Source organism: Dromiciops gliroides, chromosome 1 (assembly GCF_019393635.1).
Source record: "Dromiciops gliroides isolate mDroGli1 chromosome 1, mDroGli1.pri, whole genome shotgun sequence".
In the NCBI taxonomy this organism is placed as follows: domain Eukaryota; kingdom Metazoa; phylum Chordata; class Mammalia; order Microbiotheria; family Microbiotheriidae; genus Dromiciops; species Dromiciops gliroides.
The window spans coordinates 228,600,962-228,627,722 of NC_057861.1; the positions used below are offsets into that span (position 1 = coordinate 228,600,962).

General features: G+C 35.7%; 1 protein-coding gene across 32 annotated transcripts in view; it reads left to right on the top strand.

Annotated features, from left to right (window-relative positions):
* EPB41L3 (erythrocyte membrane protein band 4.1 like 3) overlaps nucleotides 1–26,761 on the top strand; it is a 312,011-nt gene that overhangs the window by 244,557 nt on the left and 40,693 nt on the right. For all 32 annotated transcript variants that reach the window (XM_043978240.1, XM_043978256.1, XM_043978277.1 and 29 more), the window contains exons 4-8: nucleotides 6,859–6,963; nucleotides 8,194–8,236; nucleotides 13,410–13,485; nucleotides 16,790–17,008; nucleotides 17,903–17,990. In XM_043978240.1, coding sequence (XP_043834175.1) covers nucleotides 6,859–6,963; nucleotides 8,194–8,236; nucleotides 13,410–13,485; nucleotides 16,790–17,008; nucleotides 17,903–17,990 — 531 coding nt within the window. The remainder of the gene's footprint in view (nucleotides 1–6,858; nucleotides 6,964–8,193; nucleotides 8,237–13,409; nucleotides 13,486–16,789; nucleotides 17,009–17,902; nucleotides 17,991–26,761) is intronic.

Here is a 26,761-nt window from a genome sequence, read left to right on the forward strand (position 1 = left end):
AATCTTGATTCAGGCAGTTAAGCTGTTCTTTCTTCATCTTATCTATCTGAAACAGGAAAGCAATAAAGCAGTCAGTGGAAAACTTGGGGTGAGGGCAATCTACAACTGAATCAGGTTATTTAAAGTGAAATTAACTTTACTAGACTGGATGTGGTTGATAGAGAAATGTCTGTATGTGACCTACAAACTCCTTTGAGTTGAAGATGATTTAGCAAGTCAGAAGGAATAATAGTTTCTTTTCTAGATTATAAAAGTAATATGCTAATAATGAAATTTATTATTGAATTACTGATTAGTAAAGTGAGTTCTCCCAATGTTTACCCATCCAATTTTTCTGTAATGTGTGCCCAATTGTCAGTAACACTAATGTGCGCACACACACATACACACACACACATATGTATATAATGGTATTCATTCAGGAAGAGACAGCACAGCATAGTAGAAGAAGCAACAAGAGTCCTAGGTCAGAATCTCTGCTGCTTAGCAGATCTGTTACTCTGGACAAAGTGCTTGACATCTCTTGGAACTCACTTTAGTACTACTTTATACTATCCATTTAATGGGTTTATTTGGTGGGAAAGTCCTTTAAATGTGCATCATTGTGGTAATGTTGATTTGTGTGGTGGTGATCTGGCTATAGGAGTCACAATACTTAAAATATCTAGAGATTATTTCCTTTGTGCTCATTTAATTTTAATTATATAGAAAATATTACATAAAGGAAACTTGTCTCTTAGCCTTCCTTAAGCATAAATTATATGGGGCTGTCAAATAATAGGAATAATTGACTTTATAATATTTATGAAGTTCAAGCTAGCAATGTTTAATTTTCATGCCACTCATTCAAATCCAATGAGGAATGCTTTTATTTCATCTTGTGATGCATTTCTATTAATACAATTTTTAAAAAATATCACCAATATTTCTTCAGATGTACTGCAGAAGATAGAACTTCCTTCAATTAGGCTTTAACCTACCTATCATAAATTTCCTTTTACTAAATAATTATAGTTTGGGGAAAATAAAAAACTTTATTTTAATTTTCAGCATAATTGCCTATTGCATGATAATGTCTTTTGCATACTTATCATTTTATTATGTCACGTATTTTTGAAGTTCAAACTAGCAATGTTTAATTTTCCGGCCACTCATTCAAATCCAATGAGTAATGCTTTCTTTTCATCCTCGTGTGACATTTCTGCTATCATTCAATTTGCCCGTCACTCAGTAACATTTAGTAAGTACCTACTAATGTGCCAAGAACTGTGCTATGCACTGGTAATACAAAGAAAGGCAAAAGACAGACCCTGCTTTTTGAGGAGCTCACATTCTAGGGGGAAACAACATGTAAACAGCTTTGTACAAACCAGATATAGACAGGATGAATTGGAAATAATCCACAAAGGGGAAATACTAGAATTAAGGGAGATCAGAAAAGGATTCATGTCGAATATAGGATTTTAGCTGGAACTTGAAGGAAGACAGAAGAGGGGGGAGAAAATTCCATAAATTAGGGACAGGAATTAAAAATGTCCAGAGTATAAAGATGGAGAGTTGAGGAGATTTCTTGTTTGAGAAACAACAAGGAAGCCGGCATCACTGTATTAAAGAGTGGGGAGTGGGGAGTGGGATGTAAAGTCTAAAAAGACTGGAAATATGTGTGTGGGAAGAAGGTTATAAAGGATTTTAAATGCCTGAGGATTTTATATATTTGATCCTGGAGGGTGCCACTGGACTTTATTTAGTAGGAGGATGAAATGGTTAGACCTACACTTTAGGAAGATCACATGGGCAACTTAGTGAAAGGTTGACCCGTGATGGTTCTTTCTCAAAGAGAACCAAAATGACACCACTGTGTTAGAGTCAAGTTACAGCATATCCAACTGTGGTTGATCAGACCTGCAGGTTATTCCAATATATGTGCAAGCCTACACCAGCCAATGTTAGAGGAGAGAAGGAGGTATATGTGAGACATGATATGGAGGTAAAAATTAACAGAGTGCATGTAGGGAGTAAGGGAGAGTAGTTGTGGTAGATATCTAGCTTGTGATCATGGGGGACTGAGAAGATGCTAGTGCCTTAGACAGAATAGAGAGGTTTGAAAGGGTAAAGAGGTTGGAAGAAATAATAGTACAGTCTTGGACATATTGAGTTTAAGATGTCTATAGCCGGGCTTGTTAAATTTTTCCACTTGTGATCTTTTCTCGCCTGAGAAATTTTTATGCAACCCTGGGTATATAGGTATATAAAATAAGTGTATATAACTTTTTACTATTGCCAAATTTTTTAGTAACCCCTCCCCCCATATTCAGTTACACAACTCCATCTGGGCTCACAACCCACAGTTTAAGAAGCTTTGGTTTATAGGACATTAAGTTTGAGATGTCTTTTAGGCATCTAAGGATGAGAGACTAGAAATCAGCATGGAGGTTAGGTATGGATAAGTAGACTTGAGAGTTACCAATATAGAGATGATCCCTGGGAGCTGATGATATCATCAAATGAAATAGTATCGACTAGAGAGATGAGATGAGAGCCAAGATAGAACTCTGTAATATACTCATGGTTAGCAAACATGACCTAGATGAAGATTCAGCAAAGGAGGTTGAGGAGAGGTCAGATTGGTAAAGAGAACCAAGAGAAATCAGTGTCACAAAAACCAGAAAAGAAGAGATTATCAAGGAGAATGATGGTGTCAAAGGCTGCAGAGCGGTCAAGATAGGTGAGGATTGAAGAAGGACTGTTAGATTTGGCAGTTGAGAAATTATTGGTAACTTTAGAGAAAGTTCCTTAAGGTTAGAAACCATATTGTAGAGAGTTAAGAGTGAGAAGAAAAGAAGTAGAGGCAACTATTATAGGAAACCTTCTCAGAGAGTGTAGTCACAAAAGAGGGGAAAGATATGGCATGATAGCAGGGATGGATGGATCAAGTTAAAGGTTTTTTGTGGGTGGAGGATATGAGGGCATTTTTGTAGATAGTAGGGAAGTAGCCAGTAGACAGAGATTGAAGAGAAGTGGAAAGAGTGGGGATGATAGGGGTGGCAATCTCTAGGGAGATGATAGGATGGAATGAGATCACTGGTGCATGTAGAATAATAATAATAATAATAATAATAATAATAATAATATGAACAATAATGATGTTACTATGATATCAATACTATATATAGTGCCTACTGTGAACCAGATGAAGAGGTAGGTGGCACAGTGGATAGAGTGCTAGCCCTGAAGTTAGGAGGATTTGAGTTAAAATCTGGCCTCAGACACTTACTAGTTATGTGACTCTGGGTGAATCACTTAACCATGTTTGTCTCAGTTCCTCTTCTGTAAAATGAGCTGGAGAAATGGCAAACTACTCCAGTATCTCTGCCAAGAAAACTCCAAAAATATGGTCATAAGAGAGTCAGACATGGCTCAACAACAAAAATGTACCAGACTTCATTTGATTCTTACAACATTGAGAGGCAGATGCTATTATTATTGTTCCCACTTTACAAATTAGGGAACTAAGGCAAACTAACATTAAGGAACTTGCCCAAGGTCATACAGCTAGGAAGTATTTGAGGTTAGATTTGAATTCATGTCTTTCTGACTCCAGGCCCAGTATCCACTTTTGTACTACCTAGGTGCTCTAATGAACATTTAGCTTTGGCAAGTAGGGTCATCTCAATGTGAGATGGGGTTAAAGAGAAGATAGTGGCAGAAGACATCTGGGTGATATCAGTGGAGGAGAAGAAAGGAACTCTTGGTGAATGTCCTCATTTTTATTTTCAGTAAAATATTCAGTAAAGTTTTTAGATGAGATAGTGGGGAGAGGGAGAGCCATGGGAGGTTTAAAGAGGGATAAAAAAAACAAAGGGCAGCTAGGTGGTGCAGTGTATAAAACACCAGCCCTAGATTCAGGAGGACCTGAGTTCAAATCCGGCCTCAGACACTTGACACTTACTAGCTGTGTGACCCTGGGCAAGTCACTTAACCCTCATTGCCCTGCAAAATATATATATAATAAATTAAAATAAAGAAGGATGAGTTTTAAAATGGGTGCTGTGGTGAATGGGATAGTGAATTATTTAGGGACATATAACCAGATTGCCTTGCAATTGTGAGTGTCCAGTTGAGGTTATGTAGCATAAATTTGTTGTGGATTCAGAACAGTTTTATGCTTTTCTCCCTTTGTTCAGCAGCACGAGTATAGGAGTAAAGGCAGAAGATGGTGGGATTGAGCAAGGCTGAGACTTGGCCGGGCTAGATGGGTTATTTAAAAAGGGGATGAGGGACTCAAGAAGAGTACATTTTAGAGTTGAATTGGTTTATGAAGAGGTCAGGATGGAGAAAGAAAGAGAATATAGTTAGTGACGGAGTAATGGCCTAGAAGAACCCTGAGGGGCTGGAAGCCATGGTTTGAAGAAAGAACAGGTTTTGGTTTTGCAAGGCAGGAGGGAATTTCAGAGATTATGAAAATGGAAGTAATGATTTATGGGTGATGACAAGATAAAGAGTATGACCATCTTTGTGTCACTCATTACTTTGGGAAATGAGTAAGTTGAGGAACTGGGGGGTTTGGTTATTTAAGGGAGAATCAAACCTAAATATTAAAGTCTCCTAGTTTGGCAGCAAGAGTTGGGGAAGAAATATTGGAAGTCAGTGGACAACAGCTACTGGAATGTGGTAGGGATGGATTGAGTGAACCTTGAAGGAAAGGTTACCAAGTGATGGTAATAGGGGAAGAATTTTGGACATGCTAATGAAGAGCAAGAAATATTCCAAATTTCTTCCTCTGGCTTTACCTTCCTATTACAAATGAAAATTTAAAAATAAAATAATCACACTTGATAGGAATTTTTTAAAAAATAGACTCTAACTTTGAGCATAAACTATTGCATGATCCTATTTTTACATGGTTATCTTTTTTATTCAGATAGTTCATTTTCATATCATATCTCATTGTCCTGGCAGTAAATCATAAGAAAGAACGTGCCTCATATTTTTAAAAAGTTGAAATAGAAATGGAAAAGAAACATTTCATTTGAATTAAGTTCAGTTGTTTTCCAGTTAAGCCATCTCACCTACAAAAAGTCTCTGTGACTAAAGTTTTGTCCTGGGTTGGACCAGGACAAAAAATGTATTCCATTTGTTTTCCCTATGGATAAACTTAATGTTGCGCCTATGTTGAGGCAACTATTGGCATAGAAGATAGAGCTCCAGCCCTGGAGTCAGGAAGACTCATCTTCCTGAGTTCAAATCTGGCCTCAGACACTTATTTGCTGCATGATCCTGGGCAAGTCACTTAACTAGTTTGCCTCAGGTTCCTCATCTGTAAAATGAGTTGCAGAAGGAAATGGTAAACCACTCCAGTATCTTTGCCAAGAAAACCCCAAATGGGGTCATAAAGAGTCAGGCAAAACTGAAACAACTGAACAACAACAAAGCACATATGTTATCACCAGTGCCTCCCAGCTGGGGCTCTGCCTTATCGACCAGACAAAGCAAGTCAGGGATTGTTTTTCCTCCCCTCTATGGTCAAGTTCCCTGGCTGTAAGGTACTCCCATCTGATGTGATAACTAGAATTCAATTTAAACTCAGCGTGGAGATTCAGTGATGTGGAGTAGGAATTATTCCAGCTTTCTGGAGAAAGTTTAAAAATTCTACCAGTGAACTTAATATTTCATAATATGCTTTGAAAAGAATCATGAATTTGGTTAAAGAAGATCATTTAAAATGTTTCTCACTTATTTAAAATGGCATATTTGGACACTATGGGCACATATGTAGCTTTATATTTGGAGTTGTATCCATCCTGGCATTAGACCTTGGGTTTAGAGCTTTCTTGGGGGCTATTGTAAGATGATGTTTTTAGGAGGATGTAAGATAATTTTAGTACATAACCATAGCATTACATAAAGCTTATCAGCTTGAGAGTGGTCAAGAATTTAAGCTTCTATTTGGAGATTTCAGCAGGTGAATAATTGCCTTAAGTGACTCCTCAAGAGCCACTCTCTACCCAACAAAACCTCCTTTATCACATGTTCTTAATGTAGTCTGAGTGATGTTTGGGGGTTCAGGGTACAAGGAGGGGGTGGAGCAGCACAAGACAGAACACAGCATGAGCAAAGAACCAGCAGAGAGGAGGGCTAAAGCAGGCAAGCTTTATCAAGGAGAAAGACAATATAAAAAGGCACTCAGGGAGGGTGGAAACAGGTCAGATCTACTGGGGTGCTCAGTGAAAGCAGGTGCCAAAATCAATGAACTCCCCTATGTTTTCATAGGGCTGAATCAAGTAGGACTAGATATTGAGGGGAGGAACAGGGGAGCCTGGTTGTGTAGGTCATGGTTCCAGAATTTGTGTACATTTGTGTTAGGGGAGTAGCTTCGTTGGCAAGCAAACTCCCTGCCAGCAGGAAATGGGGATCTTTGCCCTTCAAGTTGTCCTTTCTTTGGCCAGGTGGGATTTAGGCTTCAGCAGGGAGGCTCTTTAGTGAAGTCTTTTGTACACTATGCCTGACTTGCAGTTTTTAGATGCTCATCCCTTAGGCATTTCTATTTTACCTCCTTAGGACTTTTTTACTTGCCCAACACAAGACTTGTGATCATATCTGTGAATAAAGATTTAGAAAGCAGTGTTACAATTTGCATCTTTAACTCTGCCTTTTGAATATTTCCAGGAGTCTTTCTTTAGCTCAGTCAATTTTACCCCACTGCAGATGAGTCCTTCTGAAAAAGAGTGAGATGAAAGTGTTTTTGTCTGCTTTAGCAATCTTCCTCTCATTTTTTTTTGAAACGCAGCATAAAGCATGTTAAATTGTGACTCATAATATTTAAGAAAGAATTCAGCTTTCTTTTTCTCCTACCCACAGAAACGTTCCAGAGGCCAAGTTCTATTCGACAAAGTGTGTGAACATCTGAACCTGTTAGAAAAAGACTACTTTGGTTTAACATATCGGGACACTGAAAACCAAAAGGTGAAATATCCATTAGAGTTATCTTGTTTTAAGAGCAAGGCAAATTTCTTGGGACTAATGTACCTTTTCACCAAATAAATCAAACTAATTTCACTGATTTCACATATTTTATGGTTACATTCCCCTTTGCTTCCTATTTTTTGAGTCCATAGTACTCCTAATTTCATCTACCTTTTCCCTCTACCCTACCCTATCTTACAAAAAGTCACTTAATTGCTTTAGTACTTTATTGTTCTGAAAACAGTATTGATCTGTGAGGCCTGGAGCAAGTCATCAATTTTTCTGAACCCAAGTTTCCTGATCTGTAAAATGAGTGAGTTAAACTAGATGAAAAGCAGCTAGGTGTCTCAGTGGGTAGAGTGTAGGGCCTAAAGTCAGGAAGACTCATCTTCCTGAGTTCAAATTCTGACCTCAGACACTTACTAGCTGTGTGACCCTGGGGCAAGTCACTTAACCCTATTTGCCTCAGTTTCCTCATCTGTAAAATGAGCTGGAGAAAGAAATGGAAAACTGCTTCAGTATCTCTGCCAAGAACACCCCAAATGGCATCATGATAAACATGACTAAAATGATGGAACGACAGTATTTAGATCAGTCAATTAACAAGAGCTTGTGATGTACCAGACATTGTGCTGAGTGCTGGGGATACAGAGAAAGGCCACAACAGTTTCTTGCTTCAAAGAGCTTACATTCTAATGGGGAAGACAGCATGTAAATAAATAGGAACATACAAGATACACAGAGAGTAGATAGAAAATAACCTCTGAGAGGAAGATTTTGACAGCTGAGAAGCCAGACAAAGTCACTCATGTGCTTTGCTTCAAAGAAGAGAGGAATGGATCAAACATTAATTATGCGTTAAATTACATGTATCTAATTTCATCAAGTTATTCGTTTGATCATGCTGACCCTCCTTTAATTGCTTTTCTATTTCTGTACTAGATTCACCCCCTTAAAACCAATGATTGTAAACTAACTTTGTGAAAAAGAGCATTAAAAATGAATTGCCTACAGTGCTGTCCATAATCAGTGACTGAAAAGAGTGTCTATGATAATATAAGGCCTGAAAGGAGAAGAAGGAGCATTAAATTGGAGTTAGTGGTGTGAGGGACTTGGGCAGTGCCACCAGCTGTAAGGAAGCACTCTGGGCAAGATTAGTAAATATGTGTACTTAATGAACTTATATTTTTAACCTCTTGATTCAATTCCAAAATGTTATTTTTTTTCCAGAACTGGCTAGATCCTGCTAAGGAAATCAAAAAACAGATCCGAAGTAAGTTTGATTGAATTCCTCTTTGGACTGTCGGAAAAAATGTAGGGAGAACTATTAGAGAAATGAGCTCTGAACTGGTGGCTAATGGCTAGGAGAATGACCCCACGCTGAAGGGGTTATTACAAACAGTACTATCTAAGAGAGGTTAAAATCACAGGTACCTTCTCCTACTATTTGCATTGAGTCTAGTGGCAAGCAACATCTTGTATGTACCTAGGTGCTTAATAAAGTCAGATTTAATGACTTGAACTTCTAGCATTCTATTAACCATGACAGTTCTTTTCATTTTCACCACCTAAGCTTTTATGATTCAAGAGAAGCTTTCTTTTAAAAAATTAATCTAGGAAGATTTCTTTTCAGGAAATTATATTAGTGAATGAAAATCATATATAATAAATATATTTATGCCCCCACATTTCTCTACTGATATTAATAACAACTAGCATTTACATAGCATTTTAATAAGGCTTGTTAAAATATTTTACATGTTACCTTATTTGAGAGAGTATTACACTATTGGGATTGCTACTCTATCCTAAAGATTCTTATGCATTTAAAAACATTAGTCTGTCCAGATCAAAGTATACTATTTTCACTTTATTTTTTCATGCTATTTTCCCTTTCTGTTTCTTTCACAACGTGACTAATATGGATACATGTTTTACATGATTGCACATATATAGCCTATTTCAAATTGCGTATCATCCTAAGGATGGGGCTGTGAGGAAGGGAAGGAGAAAATTTGGAACTTAAAATTGTATATGAAAATGTTAAAAATAGTCTATATGTGTGATTGGAAAAAATAAAATACTACCTTCTGGGAAAGAGAAACAAAACATTATTCTGACAAGTCCATTGGCTTCTTCAGATTGCCAAAGGGAAACATGATACAAAATAGTTTACAAACCCTTGCTCTGTACTTAATCAATCACATAGTTTTTATTTGGCCATTAACAGATCAGAAGTAACTAACATAGTCTTGTTAAGCAAAATCTTCCTTAAAAGAATATAGAAGTGGGGCAGCTAGTTGGCGCAGTGGATAGAGCACTGGCCCTGGAGTCAGGAGTACCTGAGTTCAAATCTGGCCTCAGACACTTAACACTTACTAGCTGTGTGACCCTGGGCAAGTCACTTAACCCCAATTGCCTCACTTTAAAAAAAATAAGAATATAGAAGTCAAACAAATGGAACTAATCATTTGATGTTAGAAATGTAATTGTGTCATCATTAATATTGTTTTTATCAGCTGGTCTGCTCTTTCATTGGTCCTTGAAAGCCAGTAAAGGAGTTTTTCATTATTCACAGAATCCAGCCTATCTTTCTTGGAGTCCAGTAAATGAATGCATTCAAATTAAAAGTACCACATTTCCTCTTTTCAACAGTTACTATGAGTAGAGGGCAGAAACAACTTCTTCTAAATGCCTATGGAATCTTACTTTGAGATAAAAATTCCCAGAGTACCACAAAGAGATGAGATAAATCAACAGGCAGCTGATAGTTAACTGTGCTTCCAACTCCACTTCAGCAAAACCTTGGAAGTTTCTTCAACAAAAAAGAAAACAAAACATCCCAAAGCCTAATCTCTTGGTATTGGGCAGTCCCCCTGATAATTTATACAATTAAACCTCATTTAACACACATTTAAAATTTAATTCAATGTGTTCCCTAACCAGCAGCTTGTCAGAGAAGTAGCGTGACAGCAATAGATTAACAGATTGAAACCATTGTAAGAAAGTTGAAAAGATCATTGTTTTTTGCTTGGGAGAGTTTTTAAAAAAATAAGTTGATGAAATTTTCTCAGGAACTTTCTCTGTAATTATAAGAAACCACCATGCTGCATAGAGATCATGGTATACTATGTGCATGAAGTCCCATGTAGTCATATAATTTATTCATAGTAATTAGTACTCTTCTAATGAATAATTGCAAAGTACTTTGAAAGGACAACCATAGTACAAATAGGAAACTATGATACTATTAGCAAAAAGTCTGCTTGAATAGTTTAATTTGGTTGAAACTTGTTGCTAGAATTGTATTTTCCCCATAGTAACTATATTCTGTATCCTGTCATTTCTAAGACGAAGGAAAGAATAAGGTATCAGACTTTGTATTTTTCCATTATACAGATTATATTGTATTATGAATAAAATTAAACAATCATCTCTAGTTCATTAATAAGAAGGCAGAAAAAAGTTTTCTGGATAAAAATAGATTTTAAAGACAGCATTTGAATTATCTGTAGCAGTTCTTGTTTATACAACATTACTTCTGTCTTACTAGAGCTTCTCCCATTTTAAAATTCAGCTAGACAATGCTGTGATTCTCTGTGTGTGTACATGTGTGCATATGTGTAACAGTATATGAACTACTTATGACAAAGCAAAAGCATGTCAATTTGTTTACATAAAATAAACTATATATATATATTTTTTGCACTTTTAGAAAATTTAAAGTATTTAATTAGTCCTCTTTTTGCTACAGTAGCCTATATAGCAGGATTTGGCATTAAGCTCACAAGATATTGAGATATATTCTTTAATTAATCATAATGAAGTCACAGTTATTATATTGCATATCAGGCATATCTTTGATAATTTGTTCATTTTTTCAAGTCTACCTTTCCTATCAAAATATATACATATATATCTTACAGGTTTTCAGTGGGTTTTAAATTTTGAACAGTTCCCAGACCCCTGAAGCATGGTTAGCTCCATCCCTTGGACATATTCTGTGTCATGGTACAAAGTCATATTGCAGTTTTCTATCTCCAGTTAGGAATTTCTTTGATTCTGGAACAGTTCCATTTCTCACTATATTAGCGTATTTTATCAGAGTTCATTATTCCTTCCATGAGTACAAGACTTTTTTTTTTTTTTTTTTTTTTTTTTTTTGCGGGGCAATGGGGGTTAAGTGACTTGCCCAGGGTCACACAGCTAGTGTCAAGTGTCTGAGGCTGGCTTTGAACTCAGGTACTCCTGAATCCAGGGCCAGTGCTTTAACCACTGCGCCATCTAGCTGCCCCCAGTATAAGACTTTTAAGATCAATGAAAATAAAAAATTTCTGAAACACTATTACATAAGTGTTTTACAGTCATCAAAGCATGCTCTCTGAGAGCTACAACTTTTTTTATTATTAAATTTTATTTTTAATTTATGGAATAAAACAAGCATTTCCATAAGTTAGTATAATAAAAAGATGATTGCACAAAAAAACTGTAAATCTATTATGCACAAGTTTCTATTCCTTTCACATATATAACAAAATTATCATGTGAATTTCTTTTCTTTCCCCCCCCCCCACCCCGCCCACCACCCTAGAGGTGGCCACCATTAGATACACACACACACACACACACACACACACACACACACACACACACACACACACACACGAATATGATTCTATACATGCTTCAAGACTTTTGCATATTTCCTTCGAGTAACATCCAGTGTATGTATATATGTGTGTGTGTGTGTGTGTTTATATATACCCTGTATGTATATTATGTATGTGTATATGTATATACACTGTAACGATTGGAATGACACCACCTGCTGGAGACACTGTAGAAAAGCTCCGCCATGAGGTGAAGGTCTCTGAGGGCAAGACCATGTGTCTTTTCTTTGGCATCAGGAAGTGACGTTTGCTTGTGGGAGGAAGAAGGGGGAGGCTGGCGCTCTGACTCGCTCTCTTTCCTGAGGACTCCGGTGGAGAAGAGAGCTAGAAATGTACTCTCCCTTTAATAGATAGATGAATGTAGGCCTTTCTCTTTCTCTCTTTACCAAATTCTTAATCTCCTTAATAAATGCTTAAAGGTCTAACTCTTGCTAAAGCTTATAATTTATTGGCGACCACTCATTAGATATTTTAGACAGTATAGCTAGAATTTTAGCCCTTACAACACGCGTGCACACACACACATATACATATATATATATATATATATATACACATGTATGCATGATCATATTTTTCCACACAAAAAGCATTGCATGGTGATGGCATCATTCCATGATCTTCATCAGTTTATCTATTCTAAACCACTCCATTTTCTCCTATTATTTCCCTGCTTTTATTTATGTCTCTGGATCCATTTTATTTCTATTTTTTATTCTTTTCCTTCCCACCTGCCAAATCACTTTATCGCTTTAATTAAAACCTATATTAGATTATACTTCTCAAGCAGGAAACTGTAAGTTCCCCAATATGACTACTACTAATCCTTCCTCCCCAGCAAAAAAAAAAAAAAAAAAAGATAAAAATGTACCATTCACATCTACTTAACATCTGTGGCCCTAGGCCTACAAGCTGCATGTGGCCCACAACACTTCTAAATGGAACCCAAACCAGATTAAAATAGAATTGAGAATTATTTAAATTTTTTAAAAAAAAAACATAGATAATATGACATTTTAAAACTAAATCAATATGTGGCCCACGGGGTTCCTTATTCTGCATTAGTGGCCCCCATTTCTATTTGAGTTTAACACCACTGCTCTATACCATAGTCTTTTGGAGGGTAGAGATCATTTCTTTTTGTTGGTTTCAATGCAGAACTTAGCACTTGGTAGGCACAGTCCCAATTTGAGAATTTTCTGTGACTTTTGTCTCTTTTTCTCCAAATGCTTTCCTCTGGGTGATGTCATTACTGATTTTTTTTTTTTGCCTTTATCGTCAGAGTAAAAGTTCTTAATCTATAGTCCATGAACCCCAAGAAATCCATGACTAGAATTTAAGGGATCTGTAGGCTATAGCACATAACATTATTTCAATAACTGTATTTCAGTAGAGTTGGTTTCCTTTGTAATCTTATGTATTTTACTTTATGCATTTTCAAACATTATTCTGAAAAATGTTCCATCCATAGGCTTCCATAGACTGCCCAAGGGGGCTGTCACATATGGAAGTTTAAGAATTCCTAAAAGAAATAAAGTATGGAACTCAAAGCAGTAAATTTTATGACTTGTAAGATATCCTAGTAAAAACTTTGAGGACAAGATTGGAACTGTTTAAAAAAAATCCCTGAGATCTAAAGAGTTAACTGTCCTGTCTCTATTTTATCATAGATAATCTACAGGTTTCTGAATGTGATTGCTGTGAATAGATGCTAATTTGGTAACCAATTGAAACTATAAATGGAAAGAGATTCTGTGAACTTCTGTTTTTCTGCAGGTGGTGCTTGGCAGTTTTCATTTAATGTGAAATTCTACCCGCCAGACCCTGCCCAGCTATCTGAAGATATCACCAGGTATTTGAAAAAAATAAATATGAAAGTCTTAGGCACAGTGGGAGGATGGATCTGTTCCCCAAGTTCCCTTGAGAACAACTTTTCTGGTTTCAGTTGACTCTAAATTAGCCACGTTCTCTTGGCAAATCGGTGGTAGCTGGTTGATAATAAAGAGCAAATTATAACCTTGTCACAAATGAAGGATATTCACTGTTGAATCTGTGATGCTGGGTTGATACTTCCATATACTTAAATTTATTTATTTATTTATTTTATTCTGAACTTAAGAAATAAAACAAGCATTTTCATTAATATAGTAGAATAGAAAAAAAAGATGATTGTACATGAAACTGCATATCTATTATGTACAAGCTTGCAATTCCTTTTAAATATATAATAAAGTTATTGTGTAACTTCCTTTCCTCCTTTTTTTGCCCCCCCCACCATAGTGATGGCTACCCATTAGACACAAATATGTGTGTACATACACATGTGTGTATATTACATGTGTATACAAACATGTCCATATATGCTGTGTATGTATGTGTAGAAACATTTTATACCTCTATCAATTCTTCCTCTTAATGTAGATAGTGTCTTCATTCATAGGTCAATTGTAGTTAATTTGGGTATTTATAATAGTCAAAATTACTTAGTTGCTCAAAGTTGTTCTTAAAATATATTTTTGTCACTACATACAATGTTCTCTTGGTTCTGTTCACTATTCTCTTCCATATGCTTCCAACTGGCAGAAAAATATAAGGTTTGAGTGTTGACTTTTGATACTGATACAGTAGGGTTAGGTGGACTTCCCATTTTCATGTTCTACTTTATATTGTTTTAATATACATAGCTGTAGATTAAAAAGAAGAGAGGCAAAAAAGAACAGAAATATTTTTTTCTGGATAACTAGAATTTACACTGTGAATAGACTGGGCACTTGACAAGCTATAAAAATAAGTTTTTTGGTATAAAGGGAAAATAAGGTATTTTCCTTCCATAGTGCTTCTCCCCTCCCCCCAATAAACTCTTTTGATCACCTTAAGAAACATGGAAAAAGAAAACAGCAATCCTCTAGAACTTAAGGAATAAATAAATATTTTACTATGACAATTATTCCAGAATAACAAATGAATATGAAAACCAAACAAATATCTTTTTGCTTAATCTCTCTGATTTGTTTGACAACTCTTTGCCCTCTCTCATTCCAGGCTTATATTTTTAGCCCTATAAGTTTTGTATAACTTTGGACCACCATGCTTCTCTTATTCTCTGACAGCAACTTACTGTTGGTCCAAGTAATTAATTACATACAAACATACTTTGTGATGAATGCCTCTTGCCAATGGGGAAATCTCTATTGCAGAATTTTCAAATAGAGTTGAATACTTTGGAATCCTCACCTAAAATGCAAAGCATTAAATGAAAAGAAGTTCACTTCATATGACAAATTAGAATATAGATAAAAGCTAGCTTTAAAATAGATAAATTGGAGAAGTCATACATTTTTCTTTCTCAGAGTCTAAATTTAAGGGATCTTCGAAGTTCATCTAATATGTATTTTTAATTATTACTTAAGCCATCCATGAGAGATGATTTGATCAACCTGTATATTAACATCCCAGGTGATGCGTAAAGATAGAATATATCTATGTTCAAATTCTTATTCCAGGGCATTAATGATATTGGCAATAATGTCAACTTAAAATATTTTGTTGTGATTTTGCATTTATAAATCTTAAAATAAGAAGAGAACTTATTTAAAAGCTACTTCAGTAAAATTACTTGGAAAAGCATTTGCAATGCCCAAGTTTAAAATAAAGAATTTTCTAATTTAAGGGTCATTGTGCTTTAGAATGTCATCATGTCAATATACCCCTTGTTTAGACTTTAGAAAGGTAATCCTGTGTTGTTTAAAAATCTAAATGTGGGTTCTAATTTGCCCCCCCCCAGTTTTGGGGGGAAACTGGCTAAAATAACTGATAAATTCACCAAGAGTTTAGGCTTTTAAGGGTTTAATAAAAGATATAAGATATAAGAGAGAGAAAGATTGAGAACAGATTCCTTATAGCATGGAAATCCTAGCTTTCCTAACAGCCCACGTGAAGTTCTGCCACCAAGCTGACGTCTCAAACCAAAAAAAGCAAGATCCCATCTGCCAGCCTCAGCTTCCTACTTCTTGTCCTCCTCCCAGAGGGAGGTTCTTCAAGTTAATTGGCTAAGAATGGTGTCCTGTTGATGTCGCAGTCCATAGCCTTTGAGAACACACCCCCACTCAGGGTTGGACACATGTGATCTCAATTTAATCAACCTTAACTAGGTTCAACTTATGAGAACAACACTCTACCCAGGGCCAGCCAGGTGTGGCCCTGATTTAATCATCACAAGTAGGTACTTAGTCTCTCAATCTCACTCAATTCAATCAACTCCAAATCAAACTTCAGGTAGGGGCTCCTGTGCATCTGCCAAGTCCCATTATTTTATCACAATCCAAAGCCCTGATTGAGTCCATAATATTTGAGTAGAAATGCTATAAGTTGACAGCAAAAGTGGTGATTTACATTTTTTTTTGGTCTACCTAAATGTTGCCTGGATGTCACAAGTAAGATTTTTGATGTCCTTAATGAAATAACTGCCCCCCCCAACAAGCCAGTAATTATGCATTGGAAAATTATATTTTGAGTCCTCACACAAAATATTTTTGTAAAGTGTGTTCACACAGATCAAATGCATTCCTTTAGGAGATACTAGTGGAACCATTTCACATGATTATATCTGTATGTGTGTGTTCACATATAATTATTAAAACAACTTTACTTAACTAATTTCCTCTATGCAACTAGATCAGAGGTCCTCTGATTTTACATTTGCAGTAAGAGTCAGCCCATGGATCCATGTGCAAACACACATTCATATTTTGTTCTTTCAACACAGTCCATGATTATATCATTCTTTAAATACTATAAATCATCCAGGCTTATCAGTGACTTAGACTCCTAGTTGCTCAGTGGCAAAGAATAATTCTCCAGTGAAGGAGAATTAAAGGCAAAGCATGATTTTGATTTACTTCCAACAGATGCAGATGTTCTCATCAATATACTGAAGTATTCTTAGTATAGTTTGTATGTTTTAGAAGCTAGTTAAATAGTTGCTATAGTGGTTGTTTGTTTTTGTTTAAGGTAACATGTACATTTTCTCTTAGTTCCAGGGCACTGTGTCAATATATATGAAAAATAAATTGTAGTGGGCAATGGAAAATTCCTCCAACCACTGTATGCTGAAAGCTGTAACTGTTCGTCTAAGTACTGTTCTTTGTCTTTGCAAGGTACTACCTCTGTTTGCAGCTGAGAGATGATATAGTATCAGGAAGGTTGCCATGTTCTTTCGTTACACTTGCCCTCTTGGGATCCTATACTGTTCAGTCTGAACTTGGAGACTATGACCCAGATGAATGTGGAAGTGATTATGTCAGTGAATTCCGTTTTGCACCAAACCATACAAAAGAACTGGAAGACAAAGTGATTGAGCTACACAAGAGCCACCGGTGAGTAGTAGAAATACTTAAAGCATTTTATTTAAGTTCACTTTGGGAATGGGAAAATTATCTAGATAAACTCTAAATTTCCCTGACAAATCTAGTTTTAGCCCCCAAGAAATTAGTCATCTTTGGCTAAATGTACTCTTTATAGGGGGCAGCTGGGTGGTGCAGTGATAAAAGCACCGGCCCTGGATTCAGGAGAACCTGAGTTCAAATTTGTCCTTAGACACTTGACACTTACTTGCTGTGTGACCCTAGGGAAACCACTTAACCCTCATTGCTCCAGCAAAAATAATAATAATAACAATAATAATAATAACAATAATAATATAAAATGTACTCTTTATATCCTGTGTCTGGCTATATATATATCAGCTTGGTGGCAGAACTTCACGTGGGCTGTTAGGAAAGCTAGGATTTCCATGCTATAAGGAATCTGTTCTCAATTTTTCTTTCTCTTCACTATCTTATATCTTTTATTAAAACATATATATATATATATTGAGTGGGATAATGAGGGTTAAGTGACTTGCCCAGGGTCACACAGCTAGTAAGTGTCAAGTATCTGAGGCCAGATTTAAACTCAGGTACTCCTGAATCCAGGGCTGGTGTTTTATCCACTGCGCCACCTAGCTGCCCTCACTGGCAGTACTTAATTTGAATATATTTGAATTTGAATTTAATTTGAATATATTTATCTTAAATTCTTTTTTCATTATTCTGCTTAATTCTTTTTAAACATTTCCTATCAGTCTAAGAACAGGTTTATAGGAATGGCCTAATACTTGGCCTAATACCTTAAATAATGGTTTGTTTAGCACATAGCCAAGTAGTTAATTATATAGAAATGACTTCTCATTTCTTGACCATATTTAAACTTTTGATTTTTTTCTACTTCAGGGGAATGACACCAGCAGAAGCAGAGATGCATTTCTTAGAAAATGCCAAAAAATTATCCATGTATGGAGTCGATCTACATCATGCCAAGGTAGATGAACATTTTTGTTTATACTTCTTTCTCCTTACTCAGACTCCCCCTGGTCCCCACCCCCAACCCAGGCCCTAAATATTGGGCTTATAAGATGGGTTATCATTCCCTTTACCCACTCAGTTAAATATAATTTGATGGACTAAAGAGTGTATATGGAATAATTAACTATTCTTAGAGAAGCAACAGGTCTTATTTTTGGAGAACTAGAGAAAAATCAAACTATGCTTTAAGACAAAAATATTATGAGTACAAGTTTATGCATCGATTGTTCTCTGTGTCCTTTGTCAACTTGTTTTTCCATTGTTTCTTTCCTAAAGGATATTTCCAAGGGATCATTGCTTAGAACTTTATTCCTTTTCCTTTTTGTGGAGAAGAGCTGTCCTCTTCCCTTCTCCTCTGCCCTGGTCCTCTGTGCCTTGCACATTGCTTAGCATGTATTAAACACATTTAATAAATGCTTCATTGATTCTGTTGAGTTATGGGTTCCACATTTGAGAAAGACATTAATAAGTTGGAGACTATATTGAGGGAAAACAACCATCATGGAAAAGGATCTCAAGTTTACAGTATAGAACACTTGGATCAAGGACATTGACCAGTTTAACCTGGAGAAGAAAACACTTTAATGGGATATGGCAATTTTTGTCAGTCAGTATAAGGGCTGTTATGTGGAAAAGGTAATAGACATGCTGCTTGGACCTAAGGGCCAGCCAGGTGGTGAAGTGGACCTAGTTCTAAGATACTGTGATGATTCTAAGACTTCAAACATTTTCTTGTATTCAGATGTCAGCTCTATAATAATATGCTGTCTGATCTTTGGCCAGTCACACCCCATACCTCAGTGGTTTACTTTAAATTAGTTTAAATTAGTGGTTTGTGTTAAATGGCAGCCTAGTATTTCTTTCAGCTCTAAAGTTTGACTTTTCTTTCACCATATTACTCACTTTGACCTCTTAACTATGTTTCATCTCTCTATTTCCAACAGACAGCTAGACATTTCTCTTTGAATATTTTTACTTAAGTTCCAAACCAAAAGGGGACTTCTATTCTCATCCTCACACCCTCAACCTACACCTTTTTGCACATTTCCAATACTAACATCATTTTCCCTAGTCATGGCTCAAAATCTTAGTCATTTGGGAATTATTCTTTATTCTCTAAATCTATCACCATCTTGTTAATTTTTCCGTGGAAATATTTTTTATCACTTCCTATCTCTACTGTTAGCATCTCTGTTGAGGCCCTCATCATATCACACTTGGATTTTTTAAGTCTCCATATAAACTTCTTTATATCCAATCTCTTTTCCCTGCCCACAAGCCTTCCTACACAGAGCCTCTAGACTTAAAGATTGATTTTCCTGTATTTTTTTCCTCCTGTATTCAAGAATTTTTAATAATTCTATGTTGACTGTTGAATAAATTCAAACTTGATGCGGGTTAATGTAATCAAGAGGTTAAAATTTATTGGAGTTAGAGGTCCTTGGTGTGAATTATTTACTTACCTACAAGGCAAATAATTTACTTTTTATTGGACTTAATTTCCTCATATGTAAAATAATGAGGTTGAACTGTATGATACAATAAAGCTTCTTTCAGCTCTGATTCTATGATCCTCATTCTGGCATTTAACATCTTCCATAATCTAATTCTAACTTATTTGTCCAATTACATCGCTCATATTTTACTTATTCATGCTTTTTCTGTCTCAGTCTGATATAGTCTCCTTCCTTTCCCCTGAAACCTGTGCCATAAACAGTCTCCTCTTTGAGGCTTTGTTTTCTGTGTTATTCAACATTGTTGAAATGTCTAGTTTTATCTTGTTGGTCTCTTCTTCAAACAGTGAGGAGTGGTCTACTTCTAGCCAGGTATTTTCTCCTTGCTGTCTCCAGACTACAATTAACACCAATTTTCAGTTCTGGTGTTACTTTGGTCTACATTTTGGCACTTAATTATTTTGTTTTGTGTTTCATTTTATGGAAATATTTTCTCCCCACAGATTCTGAATACATATCAGGAGCTCCTTTTGTTTCTCCCCTGTAGCAACTACACTTTTTTTTTCTTTCTTTTTCTTTTTTTTCTTTTTTTTTACAATTCATAGGATCAGAAACCTATAACTTGAAGGAAACTTGGAAGTCATCTAGTTCCACCCCTTCATTTTACAAATAAGGAAATGGAGGCCCCAAATGGTTGAGACTTGCTTAAGCTTACACAAATTGTCAGTGGCAGAACCAAATTCACATCTTGTTACTCAAAGTTTATTGCTCTTGGGGCGGCTAGGTGGCATGGTGGATAAAGCACTGGCCTTGGATTCAGGAGGATCTGAGTTCAAATCCAGCTTCAGACACTTGACACTTACTAGCTGTGTGACCCTGGGCAAGTCACTTAACCCCTATTGCCTCACCAAAAAAAAAAGTTTATTGCTCTTTCCATTACACCCAGCTGCCTAGTGCAGTTCTATACTTATTGTGGCCATTCAAAATATATCTGTTGAATTGAATGGCTGTCAACCTCAAACTTTAGGTGCTATGAGCAGTACCTTGTTTTAAATAAACATGATATTTTGAAGTTTTTCTTAAAATCTTTGCCACCATTATGGAGCATGTCCACCACAATGAAGTTGTTCTGAAGCCTTTGGTTTGGGGTTCACCTTTGGTGAATGAATAAAGCTCAGGAACAATGCAGTACTTCCAGAATCAGTTCTATAATTACTTGAAATAAAAAAATTTTTAAAAATAATTACTTAATAGTTCAGTCTAATTATCTATCTAGGAAAAACCAAATGGTTGAAAAATATGTCTTGTCCAAAGCATGGTAAACTATTGGATGAACAACCCAAATATCTGGAATTTAGATGGGTAGTGATCTGAAGTGCAAATGCAAACCCTTTTACAATGGCAATTCATTTTTATTTTGGCCTCTGCACCCAAGAAAATCATAAGGAAATTGTGAAAGTTTCCTATGCCAAGCATCTAGTTGTGGCACAGGGTTAGAGGTGCAAATTTAAAATAAATGCCACAGACTCATTTTTATCAGTTCCTAAGTTTTTCATGTTGTTGATTATTTTAAAGTTTGGGTGATGGAGAAGAAGAAAAACACTGGTAGCTGGAGAATTTTATGCATTTTAAAAATTCTTCTGTAATTATAATTAGCCTGATGGTTAGTAAAAGTAGAGAGGTTTAGCCCAAAATTCCAAGCAAGTTTTGATCCAGGATGTATGTACATTCACAAAAATTCATGTAAATAAAATCACAGATTATAATAATAGCTAATGGTGGAAAACAACATTCATAATATGGTTCGAAAAGGTGCTAATAAAGGGAAATTAATTTGTCCCCATAATTAAAGGTAGTGTAGATGGGGACATGTTTATCATTTCATTGAGACATTAAGTATAGAACTTCACTTATGGACCCAGATTTCTTACTCAACTGAAATTCATCTTAATTTCATCATTTCCAAAAGGAAAGTTACTAAGTAAAATGAGAACTGATTTCCAATTATAAATGGGATCCTAGCCTTCTATTTATAGCATAAAAATCCTATGTTTTTCAAAGACATTTGAAATAAAAATCCACATGGTCATTTCATTGTATGTTATGTGTTATTCATGTGTGTTTTGTCTCACAAGTATATTTTTGTAAACGCGATGTCCGTGTTTTGGGGCTATTTGCTCCTTGAAGCTTTGTTTTACTTTGTCTTGTGTCTGCTGATTTGTCTTTTGTTTACAATGCTTGATATTGTGCTTATCATCTTGCATTTATAGCCAGTCATTTCACATGTGATTTTGAAAAGTGTAGGTGATTTGAGTTGGGAGGTTTTGCTACATAGTAGAAACTACAGTGAGGAAATCAGCAGACCTAAATTCTAGCTCTTGCCTTTGCCACTCATGTGATCTTGGTCACTCATGCGACCTACCACCAATTGACCTACAGAAAATCACTAGATCTCTCTCAGCCTCAGTCTCCTCATCCCTAAAAAATAAAACAAAATGATAATTCCCTTCATGCCTACCTCTAAGAATTCTTAAAAGAATCAAATGGTAGTATTTAAGAAAGCACTTTATAAACTCTGAATGGCTATGCTCATGTAAGGTGCTATCAGTGTTTATTGCTGCCATCATTATTTTATGTGGGCTTCTAAATCTTAGGTAGATTTCCACCTCTTTAAGAACTTCTGCTTTTACAAAGCAGAAATATGATATGTTTGAGGCTTACAGTGATGCTCAAGTTTGTAAACTGGATTGAAAAAGTGAACGGAATCTTTCAGCAGTTCTGTAATTTTTTCCTACCTGATACTGAGGATTTCCAGTTACAAAAGGCCCAGTAGTTAAATTTTAAAGTCCATCTTTCTTACCTGGCCGTCTTCCTTCAGTGCTGCCATCTCAGGCTATATTATAAATGCTTGTTCAGCGATGGGTGTCTAATGAAGAGCTGTTCTAGAAAGAATGATGATGAAGATTTGAAATAAAGATTTCATTTAAAAGAAAACCTTGTGGAATATTGCCTCCTGTATAAAATATTCCAGGTTTGATCAGGATTAGCGTTCTCTTTCTCTGGCTGTCTGTCGAAATTAGGTTCTTGGCAATGTCTATATGTGTCTTGTGACCACTGAATGTATATCATGGCTTTTTAGGTGAATGGCAGAAATTCTTTTCCATATGCCAGTGGAAACCATGTTTCCCCATTCTTTCTTTCCCAAATCACCACATGAGGAATATATATCAGGTACTCAGTGTGAGATCCTACTAGTTTATGAGATAGGCACTTTGAGATTAGGTATAGTTTTAGAAAATTGCTTCATATAAAGGAAGCAGCAGCCACTCATCAAAATAAAGTGACAGTTCCTTAGATGAAAATGTCTTAAAGATATTAGACCAGTCCTCATATTTGGAACAAAATCCACTGGCTTCTTTTCAAATCGTATTACATGTTTTCAAATATATATCATATTGTAATATCCTGTGGTCAATTATACCTACTCCCATAAAGTAATCAGCTAGCTAAATGAAGCAATGCATTTTCAGTGCACAGGACTTTATTTTAAAGTGATTAAATTCTATTTATAACCTTAGATTTTCCTTCAACTAGACCAGAAATATTTCTCTTTGGATTTAGGGATTTAGCTATATACCAGAGATATTAAATAGGTAGTGTTTCTTTGAGGTGGACAGCTTAATTTGTTTCCCAATTAATTTAAATTTTTTCAGATAGTTTTTTATATTTTTGGGATGCATTTTCATTTAAAATATTTCTTTACTATCATGCACACGTATTTTATACTCACATACATATTTCCATCTAATCCTGAATATTTAAGTTCTTTTAAAGTCACTCAAAGAAAAAATAAAGAGATTTCAGTGCAATAGGGTTTTGTCTAGTAGCAAAAACCTGGCTTCCAAGAAGCCTAGGTTCTGCATTTGAGCTTTTCCTGAGCCCTAGCCCCATATCGGTAGAATGCTGTGTGACAGTGGGCTGATTACTTTTACTTTATGGGGCTTAGTTTCTTCCTTGCAAAAGGATGGCCTTGGAGTAAGTGATCTCAAAGTACCTTTGCAGCTCTAATTTTGCTTTTGTCTTTTAAAGGTTGATTAAAGGAAGCTATTGTATGGATTGTTGTGCTGTTGTATTGGAACCATCTACTTAGGATGGTTACTTTTATTTTTCTTACTGCTGTCTTTTGGGGGAAACTATACCTTTTTCCTCTCAATTTATGATGAATTATATAATTATGGCAGTTAGGTGATACAGTGGATAGAGTGCCAGACCTGGAGTCAGGAAGACTCGTCTTCCTAAGTTCAAAGCGGTCCTTAGACAATTATTAGCTGTGTGACTCTAGGAAAGTCACTTAGTTCCTGTTTGCCTTAGTTTCCTCATCTGTAAAGTGAGAAGGAAATGGCAAATCACTCCAGTTATGTTTGTCCAGAAAATCCCAAATAGGATCACAGTCAGACATGACTAAAAATAACTGAACAAAAAAAAATGAAAATATAATTGTGAAAGTTTCTAATTTAAGGCCAATAAATGTATTACATGTAATTGAGTTTTCCTACTTCAGAAGGGATCAATTGTAGGTAATATCATTTCACTGACCATCAAGATTGACCTTTCCAAAATGCTTTGGATAGGAGCTATCCAGTGCCTGTCACAAAGTAGGTACTTAATAAATGCTTGTTGACTGAAATGGCATTTAAAACAAGAATTGTAAATTGAGAATAAAAAAATGTCAGATTTGTAAAAGTTGTCAGAGACCATCTAATTTGGAGTTCTTAGCCTTTGGCTAGTCTAGTAAAACCTATGAAATTCTCTCAAGATTAATAAAGTACATAAGGTTAGAAAGAGAAACAATTTTATTGAAATATAATTATCAAAATATTTTTAAACAAATTCACAGACATTAGATAAAGGACATTATCTAGTCCAACCTATATGCCCAGAAATGATCCTTTTTTGTAACTTAGCCAACAAGTAGTCACCTAAGCTTTTCCTGAAGACCTCCAATAAGGAGAAATAAATACTAGCTCACATTTGTATAGAATTGTAAAGATTATAAATAGCTTTATACACATTTTTTCAGTGTTCAGTCATTTCAGTCATGTCTGACTCTCAGTGATCTCATTTTGGGATTTTCTTGACAAAGATACTGGAATAGTTTTACATTTCCTTCTCCAGATCATTTAAAAAAAAAACAGATGAGGAACTCGGGCAAACAGAGTTGTGACTTGCCCAGGGTCACACTGCTGATAAGTGTCTGAGGTCAGATTTGAACTCACACAGATGAGTCTTCATGATTCCAAGTCCAGTGCTCTATCAACTGCACCACCTATCTGCCCCTTTTGGACATATTATATTATTTAATTCTCACGGTTTAATAAGATTCAAAATAATTTTCTGACTTTGACAAGAGATAGGATGTCTAAATAAGGTGGCCATCATTTCTTGATTTTTGCTGTGGTGGGGCATGGGGTGTTTGTGTTGCTTTGTTAATGTCATTGTGTAAGTCTTCTACCTTTATAGTTTATACAAACTATAACATGCTGGGGGCAGGGGGGGGGGTTAGGCTTTTTTCTGGACAGTTTGACAAAATTAAGCCATTGGAGCAGTTATTATTACCTTTGATGGATTTGCAGCTTAAAAATGAAAAGTACATTATCGTTTGGATTGATCATGCATTCACAGGCACTGATTAATTCACTTTAGTTTTGTTTTTTGTTCGTTTTTTTTTGTTTTTGTTTTTTGGGCAGGGCAATGAGGGTTAAGTGACTTGCCCAGGGTCACACAGCTAGCAAGTGTCAAGTGTCTGAGGCTGCATTTGAGCTCAGGTCCTCCTGAATCCAGAGCCAGTGCGCCACCTAGCTGTCCTCCTTAATTGCTTTTTAAAGAAACACCTTTAAACATGGTAATTTTTATGAAAAGAAAACTTGACTGTATCTTTTTGTACAGGACTACATAGTCTAATGGATCATTGGATTCCTAGTCATTTTGCTAATACATACTAGTTTGGGAATCTTGGGCAAGTCATTTAACCTCTGTAAATCTCAAATTCCTTATCTGTAAAATGACATAATAATATCATCCTCATAGGATTATTGTGAGGATTGACTGAGATAATTCATATGAAAACATCATTAAATTTACTAAAGCATACATTTTCTTTTGGTTTTCCAATTTCATTTCTCTGTTACCTTTTAAGGTACATTTCAGCCTTGAGTATTTTTTTTTTTAATGATTCCTGCTTGGAAAATAATCACAATACCACTGCCAACCCTATATTTACTCCCTGAAATCATTACTACATAGTTGCCTTGGTTCACATCTGAACCTCAAAACAGTACCAAAACTTTGTGCCAGTTTCTCATTTGGACGACACTTTAGGCTACATTGGGAGCACTAAAGAAGCATCCCCATCAACTTTAGCTTACTATGATTGCATGTAAAGGCACTCATTGCATAAATTAATTTAAACAGATTTAGGCTATGATTTTGGATCTAAGATTTCCCTCCCTCATAATAAAATAATTCTGTGTTATTGGCAGAACTGGAACATAACGAAGTAGTTTCCCCCAAGGCATGATGAATTTGGATGCTCATCATGATTTGGCTCTTCCCTTTCTCCCAGTGACTTTAGAAGAATGTGGGAGCAGAGGAGGAGGTGGCTCTGCCAGCTGTCAATAAAAATGATCCAAGACTCATATATATGCTATTAGCCTATGAGTATTCCTATCTATCACCATGGTAAAAATCAGTGCAGTTGTCTGTTGTCTTCCATACATATCTCTCAGGCCAGCCTTTTTTTAAAGGTGATTTCCTCTTCAAAGCTATTTCTGTTTATCATTTTTATTTTACTTATATAGACAAATTTGGGTAGAGATATGCAACTGGTGAAGTTTGTTCTAGAACCTAATCCTGGCCCTTTCCACTGGGAGCCTAAAATTCATTATAATTCCTTTTTTAAAAGCCTGTCCATATAGCCAACATTTCTAATGAGTCATCAGAATGTTTAGTAAATGTCTGTAACTGTTTATCTATGAAGTCAGCTATATACGGATGTAGGATTTCTCTAATGAAAATGTCTTCAATTGCATCAATCCATAATGAAAACTTAATTGTGGTATCCCAAATTATGAATTAATCCTTTGAAAGAATTATGAAGTATAGTGGAAATGGAGTCCAAAGACTTAGGTCCCAAGTTTAGTGTCCCTGTTTATTAATTCTGGGACATTGGATATATCACTTAAACTCTCTAAAAATCAATTTCCTCATCCATAAA